Source organism: Pocillopora damicornis, chromosome 5 (genome assembly GCF_964200805.1).
Source record: "Pocillopora damicornis chromosome 5, jaPocDami1.2, whole genome shotgun sequence".
NCBI lineage: Eukaryota > Metazoa > Cnidaria > Anthozoa > Scleractinia > Pocilloporidae > Pocillopora > Pocillopora damicornis.
This window is the reverse complement of record NC_142674.1, coordinates 22,657,744-22,683,926: the sequence shown is the minus strand read 5'-3', so window position 1 is coordinate 22,683,926 and position 26,183 is coordinate 22,657,744. Positions and strand designations below refer to the sequence as shown.

The 26,183-nt window shown below is 37.5% G+C and overlaps 4 protein-coding genes and 3 pseudogenes across 6 annotated transcripts in view; 1 reads left to right on the top strand and 6 right to left on the bottom strand.

Annotated features, from left to right (window-relative positions):
* The window catches only part of LOC113685968 (uncharacterized), a 32,812-nt gene that overhangs the window by 5,780 nt on the left and 849 nt on the right, over positions 1 to 26,183 (bottom strand). The window contains exon 3 of the mRNA XM_089206323.1: positions 26,032 to 26,062. Coding sequence (XP_089062449.1) covers positions 26,032 to 26,062 — 31 coding nt within the window. The remainder of the gene's footprint in view (positions 1 to 26,031; positions 26,063 to 26,183) is intronic.
* On the bottom strand, positions 1,268 to 2,089 carry LOC149046001 (uncharacterized; annotated as a pseudogene).
* On the bottom strand, positions 3,324 to 6,330 carry LOC149046000 (collagen alpha-2(V) chain-like). The gene is made up of 2 exons (XM_089206325.1): positions 5,010 to 6,330; positions 3,324 to 4,356 (listed from the first exon to the last, which is right to left on the bottom strand). Exons 1-2 carry the CDS (start codon positions 5,065 to 5,067, stop codon positions 3,662 to 3,664), a joined length of 753 nt encoding a protein of 250 aa, XP_089062451.1. The 5' UTR covers positions 5,068 to 6,330; the 3' UTR covers positions 3,324 to 3,661.
* On the top strand, positions 6,753 to 9,106 carry LOC149045999 (uncharacterized; annotated as a pseudogene). The gene is made up of 4 exons (XR_016186568.1): positions 6,753 to 7,509; positions 7,736 to 7,845; positions 8,287 to 8,456; positions 8,730 to 9,106. The product of XR_016186568.1 is annotated as an uncharacterized LOC149045999 (transcript).
* LOC149045998 (uncharacterized) lies at positions 14,365 to 16,711 on the bottom strand. The gene is made up of 3 exons (XM_089206324.1): positions 16,225 to 16,711; positions 15,569 to 15,602; positions 14,365 to 15,106 (listed from the first exon to the last, which is right to left on the bottom strand). The coding sequence occupies exons 1-3, from the start codon at positions 16,537 to 16,539 to the stop codon at positions 14,673 to 14,675; spliced, it is 783 nt and encodes a 260-aa protein (XP_089062450.1). The 5' UTR covers positions 16,540 to 16,711; the 3' UTR covers positions 14,365 to 14,672.
* LOC149045997 (uncharacterized) lies at positions 18,086 to 20,642 on the bottom strand (annotated as a pseudogene). Its single transcript, XR_016186569.1, has 4 exons — positions 20,591 to 20,642; positions 20,154 to 20,465; positions 19,418 to 19,451; positions 18,086 to 18,826 (listed from the first exon to the last, which is right to left on the bottom strand). The product of XR_016186569.1 is annotated as an uncharacterized LOC149045997 (transcript).
* Positions 24,678 to 25,406, bottom strand: LOC113685969 (uncharacterized). The gene has a single exon (XM_089207828.1). The coding sequence runs from the start codon at positions 25,404 to 25,406 to the stop codon at positions 24,678 to 24,680; it is 729 nt and encodes a 242-aa protein (XP_089063954.1).

Below are 26,183 nucleotides of genomic sequence, written 5' to 3'. Positions count from 1 at the left end.
TCGAGAGAATCTAAGGACAAACTTATGATTAGTAAATGTATGGAACATATAAATCACCTGCCAATAGACAATATAGTCAGACAAGACAGAAAAGGAGAGAAATTTTCAACCCACCCGTTGATTTTAATAAAAAAAACTGCGCGGCCCGCTCATACCTTTGTGAATAAGTTTGCACCGTTTGTACCAATTGTAAAGTTATTCATTCCGTGATCTTCATCTGAAAGTCTATTTTTCTATTTAAGTATAATAATACAGCTTTGACCTTTTGTTTTCTTAGCGATACGTTTCCAATTACCCCACAACTCTGTTTTGACATTTAAATGAAAACACAAGTCCTGCAGGTTTATAATGCAATTATCACGACTTCTAGGTAAAAAGAATATGGAAATACTGGAAAGGTTGCGATCAGCTCTTTTATGAAACAGTTCAGTGAAGAAGAAAATAATGTAAAATGCAAAGTTGAAAATAAAAAGAGTTGGTGGGAGATTAAATTAAAACTGGACATGAAAACACATCTTTTATGTTTGAAACACCTGGCATAGAAAAAGTACTTTTTTGAGTGCAAATGGAAAGGTAGGCCTGTATTTGTAGAAATTATTTAATATGTTATTTGTGAACCAGTCCTTTCAAACTCATATTTTTCCTTTTATTTCTTACAAGTAGTAGTAGGCTACAAGTAGTAGCCTTACCGTTTTTAAAAAGCAACTTAAAAAATTTCTATTTAGGAAAGCTTTTAGTTTGTTTTGATAGATCTAATGTTTATTGTCTTTGAATATTTTAGTTTTAATTAGTATAGAACTTTAACTTATGTAAAGCGCTTCTGAATATTGTTTAAAGTTTGAGCGCTATATAAATTCCTTATCATTATCATTATTATTTTTTACATAAATACATGTTTGATAATTTTTTCAAGATCAAACAATCATTTTTCAGTTGCTTAGGCTCGAGTCTTCCACTAGGATCACGTGTAAGCCAATAATCTCCAGAGCAACTATCAAATTAAAAGTAAGACCTACTTCAGCGCATGCTCCGAGAGAAAGGCGGTCCATAGCCTTGGGATTTGTTGGGTGAAATTTTAAAGTAATAAAAGAGAAAAAGTAACTTAGCATAAAATTCCCTTAGCAGATGTGGGGCCATCATCTTATCACTCAAGCCTCCAAGATGTGATTCAAATTTCTCATTTTTGGCTTCTGTGCTCTTGTACAGTAAAGTGGTTTAAAGAATAAAGAGAAATATCAAAATGATACCCTTTTGCTGATAAGTTCGTTCATTTTAATAGCTTTTCTGGTGGATATGGTATTGATATTGTGGGGAGAAGTTAATTACTTCTGAAGTAATTTGAGTAGAAATTTGTTAGAGTCTGTCTTTCCTACTCGACTCGAATGAAAATGTTACCATGTGGATTTGCAACATTTTTCTTTTGGTTAGGACTATTTCCTCCGAGAGGATCATGGGTAGGCCTATGGTTTTTAGTGTGACCATCAAAATAATAGTAAGTGCTGTTATAGCGTTTGGTCATGCAAAGCAGCGGCCCATAGCTATTGTTTTGATTCGGTGAAAACCTCGATGGGGCAAACTCGTGACTTGGGCCAGTCACGTGTTTGATGATCGAACAGTTGATATCACCTTCCTGCCAATCTACCACGCTGCCATTTCTCGGATCACACACCAGCCAGTTGTTTATGTTGCTCTTGATGAGGATCTGTCTGCCGAGTTTTTCCTGAGTGAGAAGTTCACGGCGTTGTAGTCTGTTTCATTTAATGAAGGGGTTGCGGAGACAGGAACATGCATATACCTATAAAACCAAACAGGCCAGTTTGTTCTTGGAGTGATCGCATTTGAGCGATCACGAAAGTGGCTGTACTTAGTAAAGGACTAACTCAATACTAGAGTCCAACCTCCACCACTGGTCTTCCATGTCACAATAAACCTTGAAAGCGTTGGACTGAGACACACCTTCAGGATTAATCCAATAAATACCTGTGGAGGGAGGGAGAGATTGGTCGAGGAGAGTCTTGCACGATGGGACTGCTGAATGCTGGGTTAATCCACGGGGTGCTGGCGTGTTCTTTCCTATGATCAAAAAATATGGTTATCGATCTCTGCTTTAAGTTACAGACACATAAACCTAAAAAAAGAGTTGTTTTTGTAGGGCTGTTGTGTTAAATGTGACATTTAGAGACGGAATAGGTATTTTTTGAAAACACATTCTACCGAGCACGCCAAAAGGTGTGGCAATATCATTCATTTGAGGAGTTGGTGACTTAAAAATGACGAAATCCAGTGTGAGCCACCATGAACTGAGCTTTGTGTAAGGACAAATTTGCCCTAAAAAAATCACATACCTTGTGGACTAGAGACTCCTTGAAAGGTAACCTATTAAGTGAGCCAAAAACAGACAGGCTTTCGCTTGAGTAAGAAACTTTCACTCATATTCATAGTTTGCAAGCTACACTTAAATTTGTACATTTATTTGAAAAAAAGTAGGTATTCATTTCGATTAAAAAGACGAGCAAAAAGAAGTCTTGTCTCTGATCACTTTTTCAAAATGTTTGCCCTGATTACCTGATCCTCATCAACTTAAGGTTTGAGTTTTCTGTTTTAATGACTGTAAAAGCTGAGGGAAGGGGTTTTTTGTCTTAAAGATATTCATTTTTAAACTTAAATTTTATCACCTTTCCTTTTCTGCCGTTCTCTCGTCTAATGTTTTAGTCAATAGTTGGAAAATTGTCCAAGGGTCATTTTAAGTAATCTGATTCAGAGTAGACGGGCACAACATGAAAAGAGAAGTATTTTTTTTAGGCAACCGAAACTTGAAAATGTATTGATACAGATGTAAAATAAACATAATTACAAAACGGACTCGATAAAACATGCCGACTCCCATCTTTTAAGGATCTTTTATTGATCAGGTTACAGCGGCTGTGTGACATTACGGACATGAGAAGAATTTTATTTCCTACTTAATGAAAAGGACAGTGAAAACTAAATTGAAACATGAACAAGTTGTATAAAAAATTGCCATTGCATAAAACTACCCAAAACATCCGGCTCTCACTCCACTTCTTTGTAATCGCAGGGAGTAAAGAAAGAAATGGTAACACAACTTACATTAATCTGTAAAATCTACAAAATTCTAGAAATACCTTTTCTATATAGAAAGAACCATCCCGTTTTACAAATATTTCCACCTTTCTTGCCTGTTGTCCTTCGTCAAAAAGCGAATGGGTGGTTTTGTTCGCCAAGAAATTTGCTTCTTTACAAGCAGCTTCTCTCCTATACATTCGAGCACAAGTCAATATAGAGTCAGCCTTATAGAGAGCTTAAATTTTGTTGTACAACAACAAAGAAGAAATTGGAACCTAATCAAGTCAAAGTTTCGCGAAGTGATTTGAATTATCGAAAGTTCCATGGGAAAGTAAAATTCTGAAAGATAATCCCCCGACCTCACATGATGAGCGTAACTGGTGTCTTGCTTGCTGTCAACTTACGAGAGTGAACCAAGCTTGGACCTTCAGCCTCCAAGATCTGATCCAAAATTCTCTCTTCTGATGGGGTTTTCTCAGTAATTACGATAGAAGAATTTAGAGTTCTATCAGTTTAATACCCTCAAGGTCCTCTAGATGATACGTGCGTAAAGATTTCTCATTGTCTGTCTTTGCTACTCAGCTCGAATATAAATGTTACCGTGTGGATCAAGAACATTTTTCTTTTGGTTTGGCCTATTTTTTCCACAAGGATCATGGGTAGGCCAATATTTGCACGTGTAACTATTGAAATAATAAAAGGAGCTGTTCCAGCGCCCACTCGAATGGAACATTGGTCCATAGTTGATATATGGTGAAAACTTGGAAGGCGCCGAAGCTGATGCTCTTAGGTCAGCCACGTATTTGGTGATTGTACAGTTGACGTCACCTTTCTGCCAATCAACCAGGCTGCCATCTGCCGGATGACACAACAGCCAGTTGTTTATGTCGCTTTTGATGAGGATCTGTCTACCGAGTGTTTTCCAGAGTGAGAAGTTCATGGCATTGTAGTCTGTGTCATTTAATGGAGAAATTGTGGAGATTGGAACATTCCCTTCATTTTTGACCGGCCAATTTGGCCTAGGAGTGATCGCATTTGAATCATTGTTAAAATGAGTGTAGTTAGTAAAGGAATAGCTCCATACTAATGTCCAGCCCCCTCCATTCGTATCCATGTCACAGTAAGCCTTGAAAGCGTTGGCCTTGGATCCACCATCAGGATCGATCCAATAAACACCAGTGGACGTTGCAGGAGACTGTTTGAGGAGAGTCTGGCATGAGGTTACTGCTGAGTGCTGGTTAGAACCAGCGGGTAGAGAAGTGTTTTGCTCTATAGCCATAAAGTTGAAAATTGAAAGTAAGTCTAGTAAAGTATCTTTTGTATGTGCTAGAGCCTTGTAAGGGAAAATAGAGCTGGCGACCTAAATTCAGTCACGAACATCAAACAAGAACCAATATTATGTTACTGAGCAATTTAAAAGGATCTAGACTTACACACCGGCCCAATGTTTTTTGGCATGCGTTCTAACTTGGATTTTTTCTTTCTTTTTTGTGTTTTTTTTTTTTAATTCCGTTGAGCTGTTTCAGACAATTAGGATTCAAACTCAATCATTTCCTCAACATTAACCTCGTAAATAAATGATCCAATAGGTGAACGAACGACCACAAGGACATTCGAAACCTTTCTAAGTAGCTGTGTAAGTGTCCCAATTTTTGTGTTTTATTTTAATGACAATAGAAAATAAGGAAAAAGTATTCAGTGCAAAAAAAAAACAACTAAAATTGGCAGCAATAGGCCAGGAAGGATAATGGAAGAGGGAAGAACATGGAGGACACCAAAACGTGGTGGAAATGAAGAAATTGAAAATTATAAAAGATCCAAGTTTATCTTGGTGCATCAAGATTTGTCCAATAGCTATGGGTAGTAATTTACATTAGCGCTCGGGTTACTTACGTTAATAATACTGAATTTGTAACTCTCACCTCGGGGTGAATCAGCTCTTTCAGCAAGGTGAACCTGAATTGGAGTTAAACAAGACATTTATAGTTAGTATCCGTACTTTGTGTCATGCGCATATGTACGAAATTGTTGAAGGTTCACCGGGCGACTGTGGTCTTATTTCAGTTGTTGGTGGCTTCTGCTTAAAACTGAACGTTTCATAAAGTTTTAAATTATGATCTTGATGCTAAGACGAGCTTCTGTGGGTCTTGTCGTCTTAACTTTTTCTTATAAGGTCTCATCTCAACTCATTCGCGTCCCTCCACAAATGTCCTCTCATGTTTCAGCTTTTTTCCTGCTAAAGCGCAAATTACTTTAAACGTCCGACCAAGTCTCTTACGTAGATCTGATGAGCTAAGTCAAAAAGTTTGCGGTGTTCTTGTTTTATAAAATGATCATAGTAGTTATCCTTATCGTTGTCAAAAAATCTCCGTACTGCAGCTAGGAAAGAGGATTAAGGCCATTCCGCACTAGCGAAAAAATTGTTTATTTTGGCAATTGTTTAATTTGGCAAATCATCATAAACATTTTACAAGCGCAGATTGGGGGTGAAACCCCTTGGCAAACTATGCTGGCTGGTCTTATGAATAGATCGGCCGCTGACGGAATTTGACGGCTTTAAAATTTTTAGTGCGGATGTAGCAGACGAAACAAAATTTGTCCTTTTATTTTAACGGTACTAGTTTTTTCTGCTAGTACGAACTTGTTCGTGATAAGGTGTACATTATCGGATGGTGTCACCGAAAAAAATGCCATGTCATCAATGCCAAATATCTTTGTTAGATAGAAAGAGCCATCTCGCTTTAATAGCCGCTCAGTTGCTGAACTTGTTTGCATTTCGCCGCCAAGAAGGTAACAAAGTCCTGGGTTTTCCAGAAAGTTTGCACTTCAGCACGAAGCTTGTCTCGCACACAAAACCGAACAGGAAAGCAAAGAATCAGTTTCTCCAGACCAAAAGAGGCTTTCTTCTCTGTAGCTGAAAAAAGTATTTTCTTTGATTTGAAAGAAAACGCCATTTTCGGCTCCTTCAGTTGTCTTTGCCGCCGAGAACAAGACGACTAAAAATAGGTACTCGACCTGCGGAAACATCTGTCGAGAGAATCTTAGGACAAACTTATGATTAGTAAATGTATGGATCATATAAATTACCTGCCTTCAGACAAAATTGTCTGACAAGACAGAAAGGGAGAGAAATTTTAACCCACCCTTTGATTTTAACAAAAACAGCGCGCGACACGCTCAAACCTTTGTGTATAAGTTTGCACCGTTAGTACCAATTGTAAATTTATTATTGATTCCGTGATCTTCGTCTGAATTGTATTTGTCTATTTAAGTATAATAATACAGCCTTGACCTTTTGTTTTCTTAGCGATAAGTTTCCAATTACCCCACAACTCTATTTTGACATTTAATTGAAAACAAAAGTCCTGCAGGTCTATGATGGCCGAGAACTGCCAATAGAAAAATCCGCATTTTTGAAAGAAAATTGTTTTCTTTTTTATTTTGATTTACATTTTTTTTATTTTTCAATTTATTTTTTTATTTTTAAAATAGAGTGAAAGTAAAATCAATTGAAATAAAAATAAAATAAAATAAAACCAAAGTAAAATAAAATAAAACCAAAGTAAAATAAAATGAAATTATTCGACCCAGCCGAGAGCTGCCACTACCAGCATGCATTGCGTGCATCGTAAAGATCCAAAATGGCGGGAATATAGGGACTGTTCTCGAAAATGGCGGATAGCAGGGTTTCATCGTGGAAAGAAGACGATCCCCTTAAAGGTGCACTGCAGAAGTATGTCAAACAAGGCCTCAAACGCGAAGAAGCGATCGATTTTTTACGGAGAGACTTTCCTCAATACGCCTGGAGTATCCGAACACTCGACAGACGTTTACGCCATTTCGAAGTTTATTACAGGGATGACACTGTTTCGGTTGAAGATGTTAAAGAGGCTGTTAAAAAGGAATTGGAAGGACCAGGAAAGCTATTGGGATATAGAAGCATGCACAAGAAAATAAGACAAAAATATGACTTGTTAGTTACGCGAGATCAAGTTAACGATGTGATGTCTGATCTTGACCCCGATGGACTTGCTGCTCGCGGAGGCGTTGGAGCTAAGAAGGCAAGGCGAAAGAAAGGAAACTTCTCTTCGAAAGGACCAAACTGGGTCCACTCCCTGGACGGTCATGATAAATTAATGGGTTTCCAAAATTCCACTTTTCCGATTGCTATTTATGGCTGCTTAGATACAGCCAGCAGAAAGCTGCTATGGTTGCGAGTTTGGAATAAGAACTGTGACCCGCAATTGATTGGTCGTTGGTACTTGGAGCATATAATGGAGACCAAGGTAATTCCTGCGATGATCAGACAAAGGTACAGAAACAGGCACCATGGCCACAATTCATGCCTTTCTTCGTAGACATCACACTGACGTTGTGGATCCTGCAGACACAATTTTGTATGGTCCATCAACTTCAAACCAAGTAAGTAAGCTCATCTCTCAAGTGCTGTCTAATTATATTATGTGAGTGTGCCAAATTAGTCAACGAGTCTTTCGGTGACTTTATTTGAGTGCCAGGAAAAGTATTATTGTTGTTTGTTATTTCATCATTCCCTCAGTAACAAGTAATATTTTAATCCACCCTATCATCTGATTTCCGGCAAATGCTCATTTCACAAAATGTCATTTAAAAAAACGTTTTCCTCTAGATCGAAAGATGGTGGAAAGAATTACACGAAAGAATGGAAAAATTTTTCAAAAGTCAGTTAAGATGGCTTAAAGATCAAGGGCATTATGACCCACATGATGATATTGACAGGTGAGAATGGGCAAGTCTCCCCCCTCCACCTCCACCCACACGCACACATACACAGGCTATTCATTTCAAGGTTTGTTTTTAAACTCCAAAAGTGACATTGAGTTATTGTTTTAGAATATGTTGCAGTTTTGCTAGGGCATGGCACGTGGGTGATTGAAAGCTCAATCAACATAAACATTATTTTGCCTAAAGTTAATATACATACATTTTTAATAGCAAATTAATTAATTTCTGTGTGAATGCAATAACACATCCCCTCCCCCTAAAGCTTATATATACTCGAGTCAAATAGATATGGTTGAGGGGGCCCAGGAAAAATTTTAGTTAGGGAATCCCCCCCCCCCCCCAAAAAAAAAAAACTTGCTGGCTTATATATTGTAATTGAAACTACCTATACACCAAGGTGTTTGTTACCTTTGCTTATTTTGTTTTCCTACATAGGAAGCTTCTTTCTTTTATTATGGTTCCTGTGGTTCAGAGAGAGCTAGATACATTCAAGGAGATGGTGTGTAATTCCCACAGGATCAGAGCCCAGAAGGACACAGTTTTACCAGATGGGGTCCCAAACCATATTTACAGTTTTCCTCAGAAATATGGGCTTGAAGAATGCGGTAAAAAAATAAGGTTTTGTCAAAACTGGTTTTGGGATATTTCTGTTTTATTCAAAGTGAACTATGGCATAGTTATAATGCTTCAACAATCAACCAATGATAATTTATTTGTAGAAATTTCAAGGCATAATTTTATTGCCCAGAAGGAAATTATTTGTTGCTAAAATCTTTGGGCCTGAAAGTCGCATATCTATAAAAACCTAATGTGGTGCTGACACTGCCAGTCACACTAGATGATGAATGCTAACATTGTTTTCTATTGGCAATTTGCAGGTCTTCAAGTAACTGATGATCAACTAAAAGAAGCTGCTGTCCAGTCAGGCATCCTTACTGTTGATGATGACTTTCTCGCCCCTGAGTTCAGAGCAGAGTGTGAACGAATCATTGACACTGACCATTTGAAACCTGCTGATTGCAAGGAAGCATTTCTTTTCCTAAAGAGAAATTTTTCTTTGTAATAACTCCACTGTTTATCCATGGTGTTATGTCCTTGACTCTATTTTTATAGTGAAAGCAGCATGTTTTCTCCCACATCCTCCATTTTGTTACTATGAACTTTGTGCAGCCATAGACAACAAATTCATCGAATGATAATGTATCTGAACATGATATCCATAACCTTTGTGGAAATAAACTGGAACGAACAATAACACTGATGGCAATAACAGTAACATCGAAAGGGCAGCAGAAACAAGAAAAACTATGCACCCTACTAATACAAATAATACAAATTTTAACCATCAATCCTCACATGGTGGGTTGAGGAGAAACATTAACAAGAGCAGGTTTTTTGGTGTCCTAAATTGGGGTACATGAAAACATATCTGCTTGAGGGTGAATTCAGCAACAACAAGGTTGGTTAATATCACAATCCTGCAGCCCACCCCTGGAAACAAATTATGACTGCCCTGTAAATTATCATATGTAACCATGGGATTTTATGTGAACTAGCTATTTTGTAAACAGTGTATCAAGTTTTGTCAACAATGTCTCAATGTTCACAATTTTATAGCAGCTTGAGTTGCCCCTTAATTTTCTATTGCTGGTAGGCCAAGCAAGTTACAGAACAAACTACAAGTGTGCTCTTTCACAAATGTTGAAATTGCTACTTTGGAAAGATTTCCAGTATAATACAGGTATTGCTTGTCATCATCGTCCAGTAAATCTGTAGAAGCAATTTCTGGGTCAAATAAGTCATATCCACTTCCCTGGATGTCAACTAGCATAAGTTTTTTCTTTGATCTCTCATACGTGAAGTGTGTCAAACACTCTGCCTTCTGGGCCATCTCATCTGTAGGATCGACACAGGTTTGGCCAGTGTTGTTTACGTACTTCTTAAACTGGTCAGGGATAAATTCTTCGACTGTAACATACTCCCCCTCGTCTGTTTCTCCATGAAAGATCTTTCCATATCTAAATGCAGTTCCAAAAACCTCGCTTTCCTCCTTGATTTCTGCCTCAAGTTGCGAAGCAAAATTCCTAGCTAGGAGATGCATCTGAACAACCTTGCGGTTGTGTTGCTCGATAGTTTGACCGGTATCCGAGATGCACTTTAAAGCACTTGGTAGATAGTGCTTAATCACCCACGTTGTCGCAACAAATTCTGGATGTTTGGATGTTGCTTTGAATGCTTTACGGAATCCGCCAGTTCCGATTGCCTCTTTATCCTCATAGAACTCGACAGTGGTTGGAACTTTGGACCACGACAAAACTTCCATATCGAATCTGAAAATTCTCACAATAGTAGTGGCGGTATTTGTGTTGATTTTGCCAAGTTTGATCATCTCAGAAATTGATAAACTTCGAGGGTAATACGTACTTTTTGTGCCCGCTGCTTGTGTGGGTAATTTCTGTCTCGAATGCATAAGTTTACTGGGGCTTGACCTTGATTTTGACGGCGGAGGATTAAATTCGGTATAAGTCGAGGACTCTCCAGTTGCGTCCTTCTTCTTTCTCGTGGAATTCTGGGTGCTGTTGACATCGCCTTCATCAGCTGGATCTGGAATGAAGCGGACGTATACAACCTTTAAGTCCGGTATTTGGGCAAGAGTCTTGCACGATGGGCCCTGTTCTCCTGCTAAGATATCACATACGAGATTCTTTCCGATTTTTTGTAGAAAATGCCTCTCACAAGCGCTCTTGATATTACCAATGGTCAATTCCTCCGTTTCGTCGAAGGGAACAAACTCTCTTGGCCCAATCCTTGTATACTTTTGGGCCTTTCCAGAAACTTCTGCTGACAAACGTTGAACTGTCAGTTCATCTTTCCTTCGATGGTCCTTGGGCTGGTTTTTTTTGGTACGCTTTGCTTTAACTATTTCATTGAGCCTCTTCCATGCATCGGCCATGATGAACTCGAGCGTGTGACAGTAACGCACGCAATGCATGCTGGTAGTGGCAGCTATCGGTTGGGTCGAATAATTTCATTTTATTTTACTTTGGTTTTATTTTATTTTACTTTGGTTTTATTTTATTTTACTTTGGTTTTATTTTATTTTACTTTGGTTTTATTTTATTTTACTTTGGTTTTATTTTATTTTACTTTGGTTTTATTTTATTTTACTTTGGTTTTATTTTATTTTACTTTGGTTTTATTTTATTTTATTTTTATTTCAATTGATTTTACTTTCACTCTATTTTAAAAATAAAAAAATAAATTGAAAAATAAAAAAAAATGTAAATCAAAATAAAAAAGAAAACAATTTTCTTTCAAAAATGCGGATTTTTCTATTGGCAGTTCTCGGCCACCATACAGGTCTATAATGCAATTATCACGACTTCTAGGTAAACAGAATATGGAAATACCGGAAAGGTTGCGATAAGCTCTTTTATGAAACAGTTCAGCGAAGAAGAAAATAATTTAAAATGCAAATTTAAAAATAAAAAGAATTGGTGGGAGATAAAATTAAAACTGGAGATGAAAACACATCTTTTTTGTTTGAAACACCTGGCAAAGAAAAAGTACTTTTTTGAGTGCAAATGAAAAAGTAAGGCCTGCTTTTGTAGAGATGATTTAATATGTTATTTGTTAACCAGTCCTTTCAACCTGATATTTTTCCTTTTATTTATTACATTTATTACATATATTAATACATGTTTGATAATTTTTTCAAGATCGAACAATCATTTTTCACTTGGTTGAGCTCGACTCTCCACTAGCATCACGTGTAAGCCAATGATCTCCAGAGCAACTATCCAATTGATAGCAAGACCCGCTTCAGCGCATGCTCCAAGAGAGTAACGGTCTATAGCCTTAGGATTTATTGGATGAAATTTTAAAGCAGTAAAGAAGAAAAAGTAACTTTGCATAAAATTCCCTTAGCAAATAATGATTCCGTGATCTTCGCTTGACCGTTCTATTTTTCTATTTGGATACAGCAATACAGCTTTGACAGTTTGTTTTCTTAACAACACGTTTCCAATTACTCCACAACTCTATTTTGACATTTAAATGAAATGCACAAGTCTTGCAGGTTTATAATGCAATTATCATGACTTTTAGGTAAACAGAATATGGAAATACCGGAAGGCTGAAAAAAAGAAAATTGGTAAGAGACAAAATTAAAACTGATCATGAAAACACAGCCTTTTGTATTAAACACCTCGCAAAGAGGAGTTACTTTCCTGAATGGAAATAAAAAAGCAAGGCTTGCATAATTCAGCGAGAGAATTGGATCATTTACAAGTTTGATGATGTTGCAGATTGTTGGCTACAGTTATAAAACGTGCTAAAAAGGGCAGGCTAAATGTACAGATACCAAATAGTGCCGAGAATTTGCTAGAAAAATGAAAGGATCCCTCCCTGTGATTTTTAATGATTTCTATTTTGCTTTTCGTTCGGCTTTTTTTTCTTGATGTCTTTTGTTTGTTTAATAAAGTCTGATAAAGTAGAAACAATAACATCGCAAAAATTTATAAAAATTAAATATACAGTCCGAAAAACAAGGATTTTGCCCTAGGGAACAGCGGCAAGTATATTGATTAAATTGTAACGTTCTGTCAGAATATTCGCGGAGGAGAGTCAAGTGGTAATTTTGTGATACGAGAAAAAATCTTAGGTTCGTCAATGAATGATTTGAATTTGAGGAAGCGAGAATCTATAGTGACCTAACTTAAAGATCGCGATCAATCCCTATTACGAAAAGGTTTACGATATTGACAAGACCAGACAACGTTTTATTAACATAAAATCAATTTAATCAAATTGTAATAATTATTTTATTTGACAGTATTTTCAAGGGAACGTACTATCTTGTTATTGCTGATTTATTAAAAAATCATCAGTGGTTGGGAATTCTCTGTGTCTTTACCAGCTGTTTTAGCAAGGAAAACTAATCAAGTAATATGAATTCGTTTCACTTGAATTTTCCTTATGACTGTTTTGTATGCCCTTCCATGGGTAAATGTGCAATAAGAAATATACTGATAACGGGAACAGGTGCTCATCACAGAGCAACTAACTTTCATAAACTAATTTAACAAATGAAATGCTCCTTGATCATGGACAAACCAGTTACGCCCTGTGGAACCGTTAAAATAATAGTACGGGTTGACGGTTTTGAAAATCGGTCCACAGTTTACTATCCGTTCAAAAAATGAGAATGCCGGTGTATCTTTGCAGGTGTCAGTCACGTGATTGATGACCTGACAGTTGATGTCAGCCAATTTTGCAGGTGGTTTAACCAATTCTCTTTCTCCGTGGGGTCAAAACTGAATGGCACAACAAGAAAGAGTCTAAAGGAAGGACTATAAAAAGAATTGGCTGCCAATTAACTGTCAATTATGGGGATCATAGGAACATTCCAGAGCCTTATTAGGGATCCAATGAATTTTATCGTGAATCAACCAAACATCTTCTCACCCCCGGCGATAGTAATGACTGGCGTCTTAAGGATACATTAATCACAGTGCATTACATCTTTATTAACTTCCGCCGCTTTTCATTCGATCCCTTCATACTGAAGTCAAAATTTTAACTACTACTTTCCCAACTTTATTTACAACACTATACGTTACTAAGTGTACATAAAATGCCCTTAAATAATATTACATATCCTTATCTCACTTTTCAAGACTAACATTATCGCCAGTACTTACTTTGCTTAAAATGCCAACAATTGAACACAGCGAACATTCCATTTCACCCCTTACCACCACAACACTTTTTACGGTACTACCACCGTTTAGGCTGGTCGATGCACTGCCTAGCCTGGGTTCCCACCGAGCCATCTAAGTTTAGAGCATGCGCAGAGGTGGCCTCTTCAAATGATGCCACAAAACCACATAGTTAAAACCTCTCTCTTTCAGGTTGTCAGTTTCATTCAGTTATTGGACTTAACGATGTGTTTCACCGGTTCCTGATTGTGTATACACCGGAATATCTATTAACAATTTTTCCTCAACGCCTTCACGAAAGGAATTTCGCCTTAGGATTGGTTTATACCTAGATTTTACATGCTTTTGCATGATTGCATGATATTGCCTCTCCCTCCCCACTCCCTACTTTCTTCTTATTTCTAGCTGTTCACTTTTGTTTCAAGGTAATTAGAGTCTTTTTCGGTTTCTCTTAGAGTCTCAAGTTACGGGGAATCGTCTGTAAACAAACAAAGCAATGGTGGATAAATATCGACACCCAATTGAAAATTGCTCTAAAAAAAAGAATCCAGGTGGACAATCAATTGATTTTACATGATGAACCTAGCGAACACTTTGCTCGTGTTCGTCTAACCCTTGAAAATGCCTAAAGCGTCAGATTTCATATTAGGTGCAAAATTCTTACTTTTCGCTTCTATAAGCATATCAGAATTTGATGCAAGATAGAATAAGACAGCTGATCATTTCTTCGATTCTTATCACTTGTTTGCTAGGTAGTTTATTGATATGAACGAAGAAAGTAATCAGCCTTCGTCATATGTGTGAGAATTAATTTATTACAGTCTGCCTTGGCTATAAGCCTCGAATAAGAATATTACCATGTGGAGTTACAACATTTCTCATTTGGTTGGGCGAATTTGTTCCGGAACGATCATGGGTAGGAAAGTGGTTCATGGTAGAGCCATCAAAATAGTAGTACACGGTGTTCCACGGCCCACTCAAGGAGAACAGTGGTCCATGGCTTTGGGGCGACTTGTTTGGAAAAAAAAGGGAGGGAACCAACGTGTTACTCGGATCATCCGGCACCTGTTTAATTATCGTACAGTTGACGTCACCTTCCTGCTAATCAACCAAGCTGCCACTTCCCGGATCACACACCAGCCAATTGTTTATGTTGCTTTTGATGAGGACCTGTCTGCCGAGTTGCCTCCAGAGTGAAAAGTTCATGGCGTTGTAGTCTGTTTCATTTAATGGAGGAGTTGTGGAGATAGGAACATCCGCTTGAGATCTCACCGGCCAATTTGGCCTCGGAATGATCGCATTTGATTTACGCCTAAAATGACTGTAGTTAGTGAAGGAATAACTCCATACAAGAGTCCAACCTCCTCCATCAGTTTCCATGTCACAGTAAGCCTTGAAAGGATTGGCCTGAGATCCACCACTTGGATTAATCCAATAAACACCCGAAGGGAAAGTGGGATATTTTCTGAGGAGGGTCTGGCACGAGTTTCCAATTGAATGCCGGGTTGAACCAGAGTGTAAAGGAGTGGTTTGACCTGGTCCAAGAAATTTAGAGAGAGGATGATAAGATATTTAATGATTAAAACTAGGTTTCATAAATATTTCCTAATGGTGCCACGTCGGTGGGAGCGTATAAAAGGGTAATTTGGTAATATCAACTAAATTGTTGTTGAACCAGAGTGCAAAGGAGTGGTTTGACCTGGTCCAAGAAATTTAGAGAGAGGATGACAAGATGTTTAATGATTAAAACTAGGTTTCATAAATATTTCCTAATGGTGCCGCGTCGGTGGGAGAGTACAAAAGGGTAATTTGGTAATATCAGCTAAATTGATAACGTAAATTGGCCACTGTATAGAGTTTCAAAGCTGACGTTGCGAACTGGCTTTGAAACTCTTTACGGTGGCCAATTTACGGTATTAACTCAGTTGATAATGCTAAATGATAGTTTACATTAGTGTTATAGTTACCAAGTCAAACAATTTGCGTCTCCGTCTTACCTTGGGATGAGCCGGATTGTTTTGGTAGGTCAACCTGTATTGGCGTTAGACAAAACATCTCAATTAACATCCATACTTCATGCCATGTGCATTTTCAAGGAATTCCTAAAGACCCATTGGCACACAGTGCATCTTTACACTTTTGGCTTCCGCTTTTAACCGAACGTTTTATGGGTGTTTGAATAGAGAAACTGATATTGAATGAACTTCCTTTGATCATGCATGCTTTCTGAGGAAACTGTGGTGCTGCGCGTGTGGGGGGTATCACAAGATATTTTGGTGTTATCAACTGAGTCGTTAATGTAAACCTGTCACCGTAAAGAGTTTTTAAAGCTGACGTAGGGTTAACGCTTGAAACGAATATTCATCTCAATTTATTTACGTCGATCTTTAGAGATATTTCTCTTTCTTTGGACTTACAGAGCAATGTAAATAAAACTCCAAAGTCCTGTTACGTTCATAGTTTTTCCTAAACAAAAATTACATTTTGCGTAATGTTTTTCTCGTGAAAGGATGGTGAAAGTAAACATGATCGCTGTGAAGAAACCTCCCCTTTGGTGGGAAGGAAGGAGGGTTGAACTTGTTGGTGGTAGTGCTAAAATTATCGTGTTTTGAGTTACATCTTAAAACTGCAACATATCATCAATGGCAAATACCTTTGTTAAATATATAGAACCATCTCGCTGGTAAAGATGCCCAGCTGCTGAACTTGTTTGCATTTCGCCGCGAAGAAGGTGACAAAGTCTTTGGTTTCCTAAAAAGTTTGCTCTTCTGCAAGAAGTTTCCCGCCCACACAAAGCAGAACAGGAAAGCAAAGAGTCAGTTTTGCCAGACCAAACGAGACTTTCCTCACTGAAACCGAAAAAGCTGTTTTCTTTGATTTGGAAGAAAACGCCATGGTCGGCTCCTTCAGTAGTCGTCTTTGCCAAGAACAAGACGAAAGCAAATCGGTACACGACTTGAAATAGCATCTGTCAAGAGAATCTTACGACAAATTTTTTTTATTTAGTAAACATATGAAGATACAAATTGCCTACTTGTTGAGAAAATGGCAGAAAAATCAGAAAGGCAGAGAATATTTACTTACGCTTTTCGTTTATGAAAAACACCGCGCGACAGTCAGAAACCTTTCTGAATAGATCTGCATCGTTAGTGTTAATTGTAAATTTGCTGATTCTGTGATCTTCGTCTGAAAGTGTATTTCTCTCTTTGAGTGGTGCAATATAGCTTTGACATTTTGCTTTCTAACAATAAATTTTCAATTATCCCCAACTCCATTATGACATTCACATGAAAATCGCAAGTCCTGCAGGTTTTTAATGCAATCATCATAACGTCTAGACAAACAGAATATGGAAACACCGGAAAGACTATAATGTGCTATTTCATCTAAAAAAGAGAAAACCATTAAATCTCGAGTAAAAATTCTATCCTGTTAGATATCTGGCATCGAATAATTGCTTTTTTGAGTGCATTCTGTAAGAATGAAAAGCTTAATTTCTGTCCAGCTAAAACAGAGCCACCATCAGACCTCGTAAACATTTAAGACGGATGGAATAGTCTCGTCTCAGAAGTAGACATATTGAATTTTAAGTCAAATTCAGCCGAATATATTCGCAGAAATAATGTATTTGAAACTCAAAATTTCGTTTACTATGCTAAAATATATTTAAATATCATCGGCTATTCACTAAGCAATCTTTTCAATCTAATGCTGTACTTTAAGTTTATTTATTAAATTTAGTAATATGTGTTTAATGACCTTTTTCAAGCTCGAACTAAAATGTCTCTCACGCATCCTTTTAACCTTTGATTCCTTGAATTCGCTTTGTGTGCCGGTGTCAGATGAGTAATGTTTACTTACCTTTGGTGTTCTATGTTCTCTCGATAGTGTCATTAGGCCTTTTGGTACATAAAACAAGTCAGTTTAGACTCGTGATACAGCAACTCATCCTAGCTGCTTAATACGCTGGATGAAGAACCTACATACCCTTTGTAAGGCCCGAAATGATTACCAAACCCTCTTGGGCAAGGAAAACTCTATTGGGTCAAATGTAGAGGTGCTCTTTACCCCTCCCCCATCAAGTCTGCAGCTAATGAATGGTCTGAGGTTTACAACGCAAATTGTAGTTTTGAACATGTTTAATGGAGTGATTATGTAATAGATATCCTGTGCAGATTAACATCAGTTTTTAACGTTTAGAGTTTTAACCGTAATGTCTTTTAGAAAGCTATCTGTTGTGTTGCGTTACATATTTTTTTTATTGCGTTAACAATTGGCGCATGTTTTCTAGAGAGAGTTCCACAAAGTAGGAGGTCTCGCTTGTGCTCATCTCATAAGAAGCGGACCGCGCGTGAACCTTCAGCTTTCAAAATCTGATCCGAAATTCTTTCTTTCTGGTAGCGATACTTTTCCACTCAAAATAAGTTGGAGATATTTAGAGTTCTATCAGAATAATATCATCTAGCTGATACGTTGATTAATTTTCGTCACTTGTTTGCCAGCTAATAGAATGATTTTTCCGGGTAACTACCAAGAGTTTGTTATCATGTCTTTGCTACTCAGCTCGAATGAAAATGTTGCCGTGTGGATCAACAACATTTTTCTTTTGGTTTGGCTTATTTTTTCCGAGGGATCATGGGTAGGCCAATGTTCCCCTACGTATCCGTCAAAATAGTAATAAAAACTTTTCGAGGGCTCTCTTAAGAAGAACAGCGGTCCATACCGATTTTTGTGGTACGGTAAAAACTCAGAAGGGACCACCTTGTGACTGAGGTCAATCACGTGTTTGATGATCGTACAGTTGACATCACCTTCATGCCAATCAACCAAACTGCCTTCTCCCGGACGACGCACCAACCAGTTGTTTATATTGCTCTTGATGAGGACCTGTCTGCCGATTTGTTTCCAGATTGAGAAGTTAATGGCGTTGTAGTCTGTCTCACTTAATGGAGGAGTTGTGGAGATAGGAACATCCACTTCAGGTCTCACCGGTCAATTTGGCCTCGGAGTGATCGCATTCGATTTACTGTTAAAATGACTGTAATTAGTAAAGGAATAGCTTCATACCAGTGTCCAGCCTCCTCCATCCGTCTCCATATCGCAGTAAGCCTTGAAAGCGTTTGCCTGAGATCCATTAAAAGGATCAATCCAATAAACACCAGAGTTTGAAGTAGGATTCTCCCTAAGGAGGGTCTGGCATGAGTGTCCTACTACTGAGTGCAAGTTTGAACCAGAGTGCAAAGGAATGGTTTCACCTATTAGGTCATAAAGTTTTGAAAAAATGGGTAACAAGTGTTTCAATTATTAAAACTGGGTTTCGTAAAGATTTTATTATTGAAGACCAGTTCTCTGTCCCCAGTTCATCATCCAGCTCTTATTCCCTCACCTGCTCATCGATCTGACAATTCAACGATATTTCAGACAAGTATTACTCATTTTTTAAATTTTTGTTGTTTGCCAACTTTATTGCGACATCATGATCACAGTCTTTCAAAACCATGCAATGTTCAACTTCCAATTTTTTGTGTCGTGTTCTTCTGCGGTATGAAAGCTAAGAAACTGCCATCAACTTTTCATTAATAAATTGACCCCTAAGAATGCCCCCTGGCATTTTTTTTTTCATTACAAAATCACCCTTGAACCAGAATCACGATAATAAAGGAAACGATCACCAACTAACGAAGCTCTTGATTGATAAACAAATTCTCCTAGCCAGTACCTTAAGAAAAGTATAAAGACCAGTTTATGGAGAATATGCATATTGATGGTGGGGTTCAGAGGGTGAAATATGGCAGTTTAAATCAATCCCCTAGTTATTAATCTCAACACAAGTCTGCCGCTTTCACCTTGGGGTGAACTGGGTATTCCTTGGAGGTAAACCTGCGTTGGAGTCAAACAATACATACAGTTAATATCCATACCTCATACGCATGCGTACGAAATTCTTGAAGGCTCATTAGTTAATAAATGTACGTGCCCGTAATTGTTGGTGGCTACCGCTTAAAACTGGACGCTTTATGTGCTTTGGATGATAAGTTTGATTTTGAAATTAACTTGTGTTGATTGGTTATGTCGTCCCTATGTTTTAGCTAAAGGGGGTAATTTTCGAAAGAAGCTCTGGTGTTAAATCGGTGGGGTCAATGCAAACTGGCTAACATTGAGTTTCTAAAGCTGAAGGAGGGCCATAGCTTGAAAGACTAGCTCTCAAAACTCTTGAAGGTGGCCAATTAACATTACCAACTCAGTTGATAACGCCAAAATATCTATTTTTTAAAGCGTATCACCACTGATTATGTTGCTCTTTATGAATATTCATGTATCTAAGACTTTTCCTTTTTTATTAATTCAGCGCACTATGAATTAAACGCTCTGGTCTTTTTCGTAGTTTTCTTAAACTGAAATTAAATTTGATAGAGTTTTTGTCTCTTGAAATTATGGTAACAGTGATCACTTTTGCTGTGAAAAGTCTTCCTTCTGATGGGAAACATCAAGCAACGGTTTTCTGGGTCGTGATAATGCTAAAATGATCGCAAGTTGTCATCCGAAAACTATAACATGTAAAACAACAAAGATGTGAAATACCTTTTTTAAATAGAATGAGCCATCTCGCTCTAAAAGCCACCCAGCTGCTGAACTTGTTTGCATTTCGTCGCGAAGAAGATAACAATGTCCTGCTTTTTGCAGAAAGTTTGCACCTCTGCAAGAAGCTTGCCTCGCACATAAAACAGAACAGGAAAGCAAAGAATCAGCCCCAGACCAAAAAGGGCTTTCTTCTTCAAAGCTGAAAAATTTGTGTTCTTTGATTTGAAAGAAAACACCATTTCCGGCTCCTTCGGTTGTCTTTGCCACTAAGAACAAGACGAATGCAAATCGGTACTCGACTTGAAGTAACATCTGTCAGAGAATTTTCAGACAAAATGTATAGTTAGTAAACGTGTAAAACATATGAATTACCTGCCTATAGACAAAATAGTCAAACAAGACAGAACGATCAAAAAGCAACAGAAATTTTAACCCACCCTTTTCTGTTGATGGAAAAACACCGCACGACACACAGAAACCTTTATGAACAGATCTGTATCGTTAATATAAATTATAAATTTAATGATTCCGTGATCTTCGCGTGATAGTCAATTTTTCTATTTGGATATAGTAATACCGGCTTTGACATTTTGTTTTCTTAACAACACGTTTCCAATTACTCCACAACTTTATTTTGACATTTTAAATGAAATGCACAAGTCCTGCAGGTTTATAATACAATTATCATGACTTCTAGGCAAACAGAATATGGGAATACCGGAAGGCTGATAAAAGTTCTTGTATGTAACAGTGAAGAAATCAAAAATTTGAAATGTAAAGTTAAAAAAAAAGAAAAAAAGGAAATTAATAAGAGACAAAATTAAAACTGAACATGAAAACACAGCCTTATGAAACACCTGGCAAAGAAGAATTACTTTCCTGAATGGTAGTGAAAAAGTGAGGCGTGCATAATTCAGCAAGAGAACTGGATCAATTACAAGTTTGATGATGATGCATATTGTTGGCTACCGTTATAAAACGTGCTAAAAGGGAAGGCTAAAGATACCAAATACTACCGAGAATTTGCTAGAATAGTGAAAGGATCCTTCCCTGTGATTTTTAATGATTTCTATTTTGCTTTTCGTTCGCTTTTTTTTCTTGATGTCTTTTTTTTGTTTTTGCTTTTATTCGTTCGTTTTTACTTGATAAAGTAGAAAAAATAACATCGCAAAAATTTATAAAAATTAGATATACAGTCCGAAAAACAAGGATTTTCCCTCAGGGAACAAGTAGCAAGTATATTGATTAAATAGTAACGTTTTGTCAGAATATTCGCGGAGGAGAGTCAAGTGGTAATTTTGTGATACGAGAAAAAACCTCAGGTTCGTCAATGAATGATTTGAACATGATAAAACGAGAATCTGTAGTGACCTGACTTAAAGATCGCGATCAACCCCTATAACGAAAAGGTTCACGTTATTGACAAGACAAGCCAACGTTTTATTCACATAAATAAATTTAATCAAATTGCGATAGTTATTTAATCTGACAGTGTTTTCAAGAGAATGTACCATCTTGGTATTGTTGATTTATTAAAATATCATCAGGGGTTGGGAATTCTCTGTGTCTTTACCAGCTGTTTTAGCAAGGAAAACTAATCAAGTAATATGAATTTGTTTCACTTGAATTTTCCTTATGACTGTTTCGTATGCCCTTCCATGGGTAAATGTGCTATAAGAAATATACGGATAACAGGAACAGGTGCTCATCAGTTCTCGGATGCAATGATTTTAAGAGTTCAATTACCTCTGAAAGATATATGTGTGGTTTTATTACTATTACTATTTTGTCTTTGCCACTCGGCTCGAATAAAAATGTTACCGTGTGGATCAACAACATTTTTCTTTTGGTTTGGCTATGTTCTTCCCAGAGGATCATGGGTAGGCCAATGCTTCGCTGTGTAACCGTCAAAATAGTAATAAAAGCTATGCGAGCGCTTGGAGAAGATCACCAAGTGACTAAGGACATATATATATATATATATATATATATATATATATATATATATATATATATATATATGCATTATGCATGCTCACCAGTTTATCTAGTTTGAGCACTCTGGCATGGCTTAGATGATACCACACGTGTGAGATCACTTGGGGTGGCTATATAGCCTTACCTCCATCCTAGCATTGGCACTGCACTGATGAGGCCCAGTAGGCCGAAACAGTGCTGTCTGCAGTTAGTTATATATATATATATATATATATATATATACTGATGAGGCCCAGAAGGCCGAAACAGTACTGTCTGCAGTTAGATATAGCTCTTTGGCATACAAAGCTTTGCTTTCATGTCCAAATTGAGCACTCTACTAGGATGAGTCATTGCTGCTAGCATTATGCATGCTCACTAGTTTATCTAGTTTGAGCACTCTGGCATGGCTTAGATGATACCACACGTGTGAGATCACTTGGGGTGGCTATATAGCCTTACCTCCATCCTAGCATCAGCACTGCACTGATGAGGCCCAGAAGGCCGAAACAGTACTGTCTGCAGTTAGTTATATATATATATATATATATATATATATATATATATATGAAAGGATATAAACCTGGCTCCGGTTCTTCAAAGGGCAGACACAGATATCCACCAGATAAATCTCTATCCGGTGGATAGCGCAATTTTTTGTTTTTGTTGACATTTATGCGTTGAATAGTGTATATATATAGGAAAGTGCTGTCAAAAAAACACCAATAATAAATCGGTACCTTTTTTGATTAACGAGCTGAAGATATATGACGACTTTTTTCTCTAACAAAAGAAAGATCATAGTCACAAGTTTCCGTTTCCTTTTTCATGTGTTTCTGGTCTCTTAGTAAAACGTAACAACGACGAAATGATCGTCTAGAGTTTCCGACAGTGTCATCTACCTTTTGAAAAACAACAAGGCCCCGAAGACCAGCCTTAAGTGTACTGGCATACGCTTTTACAGACTTTTTTCATATTTCCATTGAGCCGTATCAGACAATAATTATTAGACTCAAAACATTTCCTTTTCATGAACTTTGTCTGATCAATGATACTATACCAATAAGGGGTCCTAGAGTCGTTCGAAACTATTCTAAGTAGCTGTATACATGTTCCGACTTTTCGTGTCGTGTTTTGACGGCGAACGAAACTTAGAAGACTGCTCACAACTTTTTAGTGCGAAAGAAAACCTAAAAATGGCAACGATAAGAAAGGAAGGGTCATGGAGGAGGTGGAAAAGGGTGACACTAAAACCGGGTAGAGATGGTGAACTAGGAAAATGTAAAAGATTCAAGTTTATTTCGGTGCATCAAGACTTATCAGTTAGATATGATAATTTACCTTTGTGCTCTAGTTGCCTCTATTGATAAGAATTTGTGGCTTTCACCTTGGGGTGAGTCGGTTCTTTCTGGGAGTTCGACCTATATTAGAGTTAAACAATGCATACCAGAATGATTAATAAATGTGCTCATATTTATCGGTGGCGTGCACCTCTAAGGGAACATTTTATGTGCCTCTGGATACAAAACTTGATGTTACAACAAACTTCTGTTTGTCAATTTTTGCCGCTAAGAACAAAGACCAATGCAAATCGGTACTCGACTTGAAATAACATATGTCGAGAGAATCTCACGACAAATTTTTTTCTTCAGCAAACGTGTGAAACATATAAATTGCCTTCTTGTCGAGAAAATTGTAAAACAATCCAGAAAGGGAATTTTAACTCGTTCTTTTCTTTTAATGGCAAAACACCGCGCGATACACAGAAACCTTTGTGAATAAATCTGCACCATCGGTATATATTAGTTCAAATTTTCTGATTCCGTGCACGTGATCTTCGTCTGAAATTCTATTTTCCTATTTAAGTAGAGAAATACAGCTTTGAAATTTTGTTTTCTTTACAATACGTTTCGAATTACTCCACAACTCTTTTTTGACTTTAAACTGAAAAACAAAAGCCCATCAGGTTGATAATGCAATTATCATGACTTCTATAAATAAACAGCATTTGGGAAGAACATCCAAAAGGCTTCAACGGAAAAATGAATGACGAAAAAAATTAGTGGAAGACGAATTAAAACTGAACATCTAACTGCAGTAAAGTTGTTTGAAACACCTAGCAAGGAAACTTAAATGTTTTGAGTACAAATGAAAATGTAAATGTTTAAAAAAGTGTGTCTTAAAGCAAAATTATTGTTACCAACCGGCCTCGCAAACGCATTTGAGATAAAACAAAATAATAATGTAGATGCCGAAGTCAATATTTCAGTCTGAATATTTTTAAAAGTAATGTGTATTGAACGTTTTAATGAAAAAATGTTTACAAAACACTAAATTTGAATTGCGAGTCATCAGCCGGCTTGAACTTCAAAGTGATATTTAACTTTTTATTTATGCCATTTATCTCATATACTAATGATCGTTAATGTTTTCAAGGTCGGTTTTAATTCGTCTTCCACTAATTTTTTTCGTTATTCATTTTTCCGTTGAAGCCTTTTGGATATTCTTCCCAAATGCTGTTTATTTATAGAAGTCGTGATAATTGCATCATCGAACAATGTTTCCATGCGGATGAACAACATTCTTCTTTTGATTAGGCCTATTGCTTCCACTAGGATCATGGGTAGGCCAATGATTTCCTGTAAAACCATTAAAGTAATAGGAGGTGCTCCCCCAGAGTGTACTCAGGTAGAACAGCGGTCCATAGGCTCGGTTCGGCGAAAACTTAGAAGGCGCAGAAGAAAATGATATGCTTGAGTCAATCACGAGTTTAATTATCTTACAGTTGACGTCACCTTCCTGCCAATCAACCAAGCTGCCATTTCCCGGATGACACACCAGCCAGTTGTTTACGTTGCTCTTGATGAGGACCTGTCTGCCAAGTTGTTTCCAGAGTGAGAAGTTTATGGCGTTGTAGTCTGTTTCATTTGATGGAGGAGTTGTGGAGATAGGAACATCCACTTCGGGTCTCACCGGCCAATTTGGCCTCGGAGTGATTGCATTTGATTTGCTCGTAAAATGACAATAATTAGTGAAGGAATAGCTCCACACTAGTGTCCAGCCTCCTCCATCAGTTTCCATGTCACAGTAAGCCTTGAAAGCGTTGGCCTGGGATCCACCATCAGGATCAATCCAATAAACGCCAGAGATCAAAGTAGAATATTTACTGAGGAGAGTCTGACACAAGTGTCCTGCTGAATGCTGGGTTGAACCAGAGTGCAAGGGAATGCTTTGACCTACAGGGTAACCGATGTTTCGGAAAGACGATAACAACATGTTTGGTGATCAGAAGTAGGATTTATTTCCATACTGGCAACAGTCGGGCTATTCATCGACAATACAATCATGTACGAATGGGTATAAAAATTTGACAAGTATCACCTCTTTTTCAGTTTCGGGGTGATATGCATTTAAACCATCATAAAAATTAGTTTAATTGGTGATATATATAGGAAAGGAAAAACTTCGAACCGTTTAAGTTAACCTCCCCCATCAGTCTCCATGTCACAGAGAGCTTTGAATAAGTTCACAGGGGATTCACGATGAGGACCAATCCAATAAACACCCGAAGTCGAAGTGGGACATTAGTTGAGGAGAGTCTGGCTCGCGGTTACTGCTAAATGTTAGGTTGAACCGTGCAATTCTGGGCATGGGCACTCTGGTGCTTTGTCCTGGGGTCGACTAATTTGCCCTGCGTTACAAAAGTACAGAGCTCAATTACAGGGTGGAACGTTGCCACAGTGACCTTATGCGTCAACCCCTTTTTCGTTGCGGTGCATTAAAAGGTGTGGTACAATTAGTTCTTTCGAACAGCTTTGCTTCTATTCATAGAATAGGTCTTAATCACGGAGCCCTTTTGAGTACAAGGAAGACATGGTGAATATAGAAAATGATCACATACCTCGTGGACCAGATATTCCAGGAGAGACAACCTGTGAACCGCAACGAAGTTCAATTTTGGTCATCTTTTTCTGCTCTAGGTTTTTTCTCTAATAATTTTTTAAACTGTTAGCTTGCTGTGGAATTTTATCACGGTTCATTTAAAGTAGTCTT

What these genes read in the sequence shown, in the direction of transcription:
- LOC149045998 (XM_089206324.1), bottom strand. Translation starts at nt 16,539, where the DNA reads ATGCTATTTCAAGTCGTGTACCGATTTGCTTTCGTCTTGTTCTTGGCA. An exon ending in GTTCTATATATTTAACAAAG is followed by an intron (nt 15,603 to 16,224) that starts GTATTTGCCATT and finishes ACGCCAATACAG; the next exon opens with GTTGACCTACCAAAACAATC. An exon ending in ACAATCCGGCTCATCCCAAG is followed by an intron (nt 15,107 to 15,568) that starts GTAAGACGGAGA and finishes TTCTTGGACCAG; the next exon opens with GTCAAACCACTCCTTTACAC.
- LOC149046000 (XM_089206325.1), bottom strand. Translation starts at nt 5,067, where the DNA reads ATGTCTTGTTTAACTCCAATTCAGGTTCACCTTGCTGAAAGAGCTGAT. An exon ending in AAGAGCTGATTCACCCCGAG is followed by an intron (nt 4,357 to 5,009) that starts GTGAGAGTTACA and finishes TTATGGCTATAG; the next exon opens with AGCAAAACACTTCTCTACCC.
- LOC113685969 (XM_089207828.1), bottom strand. Translation starts at nt 25,406, where the DNA reads ATGTTGTTATCGTCTTTCCGAAACATCGGTTACCCTGTAGGTCAAAGC.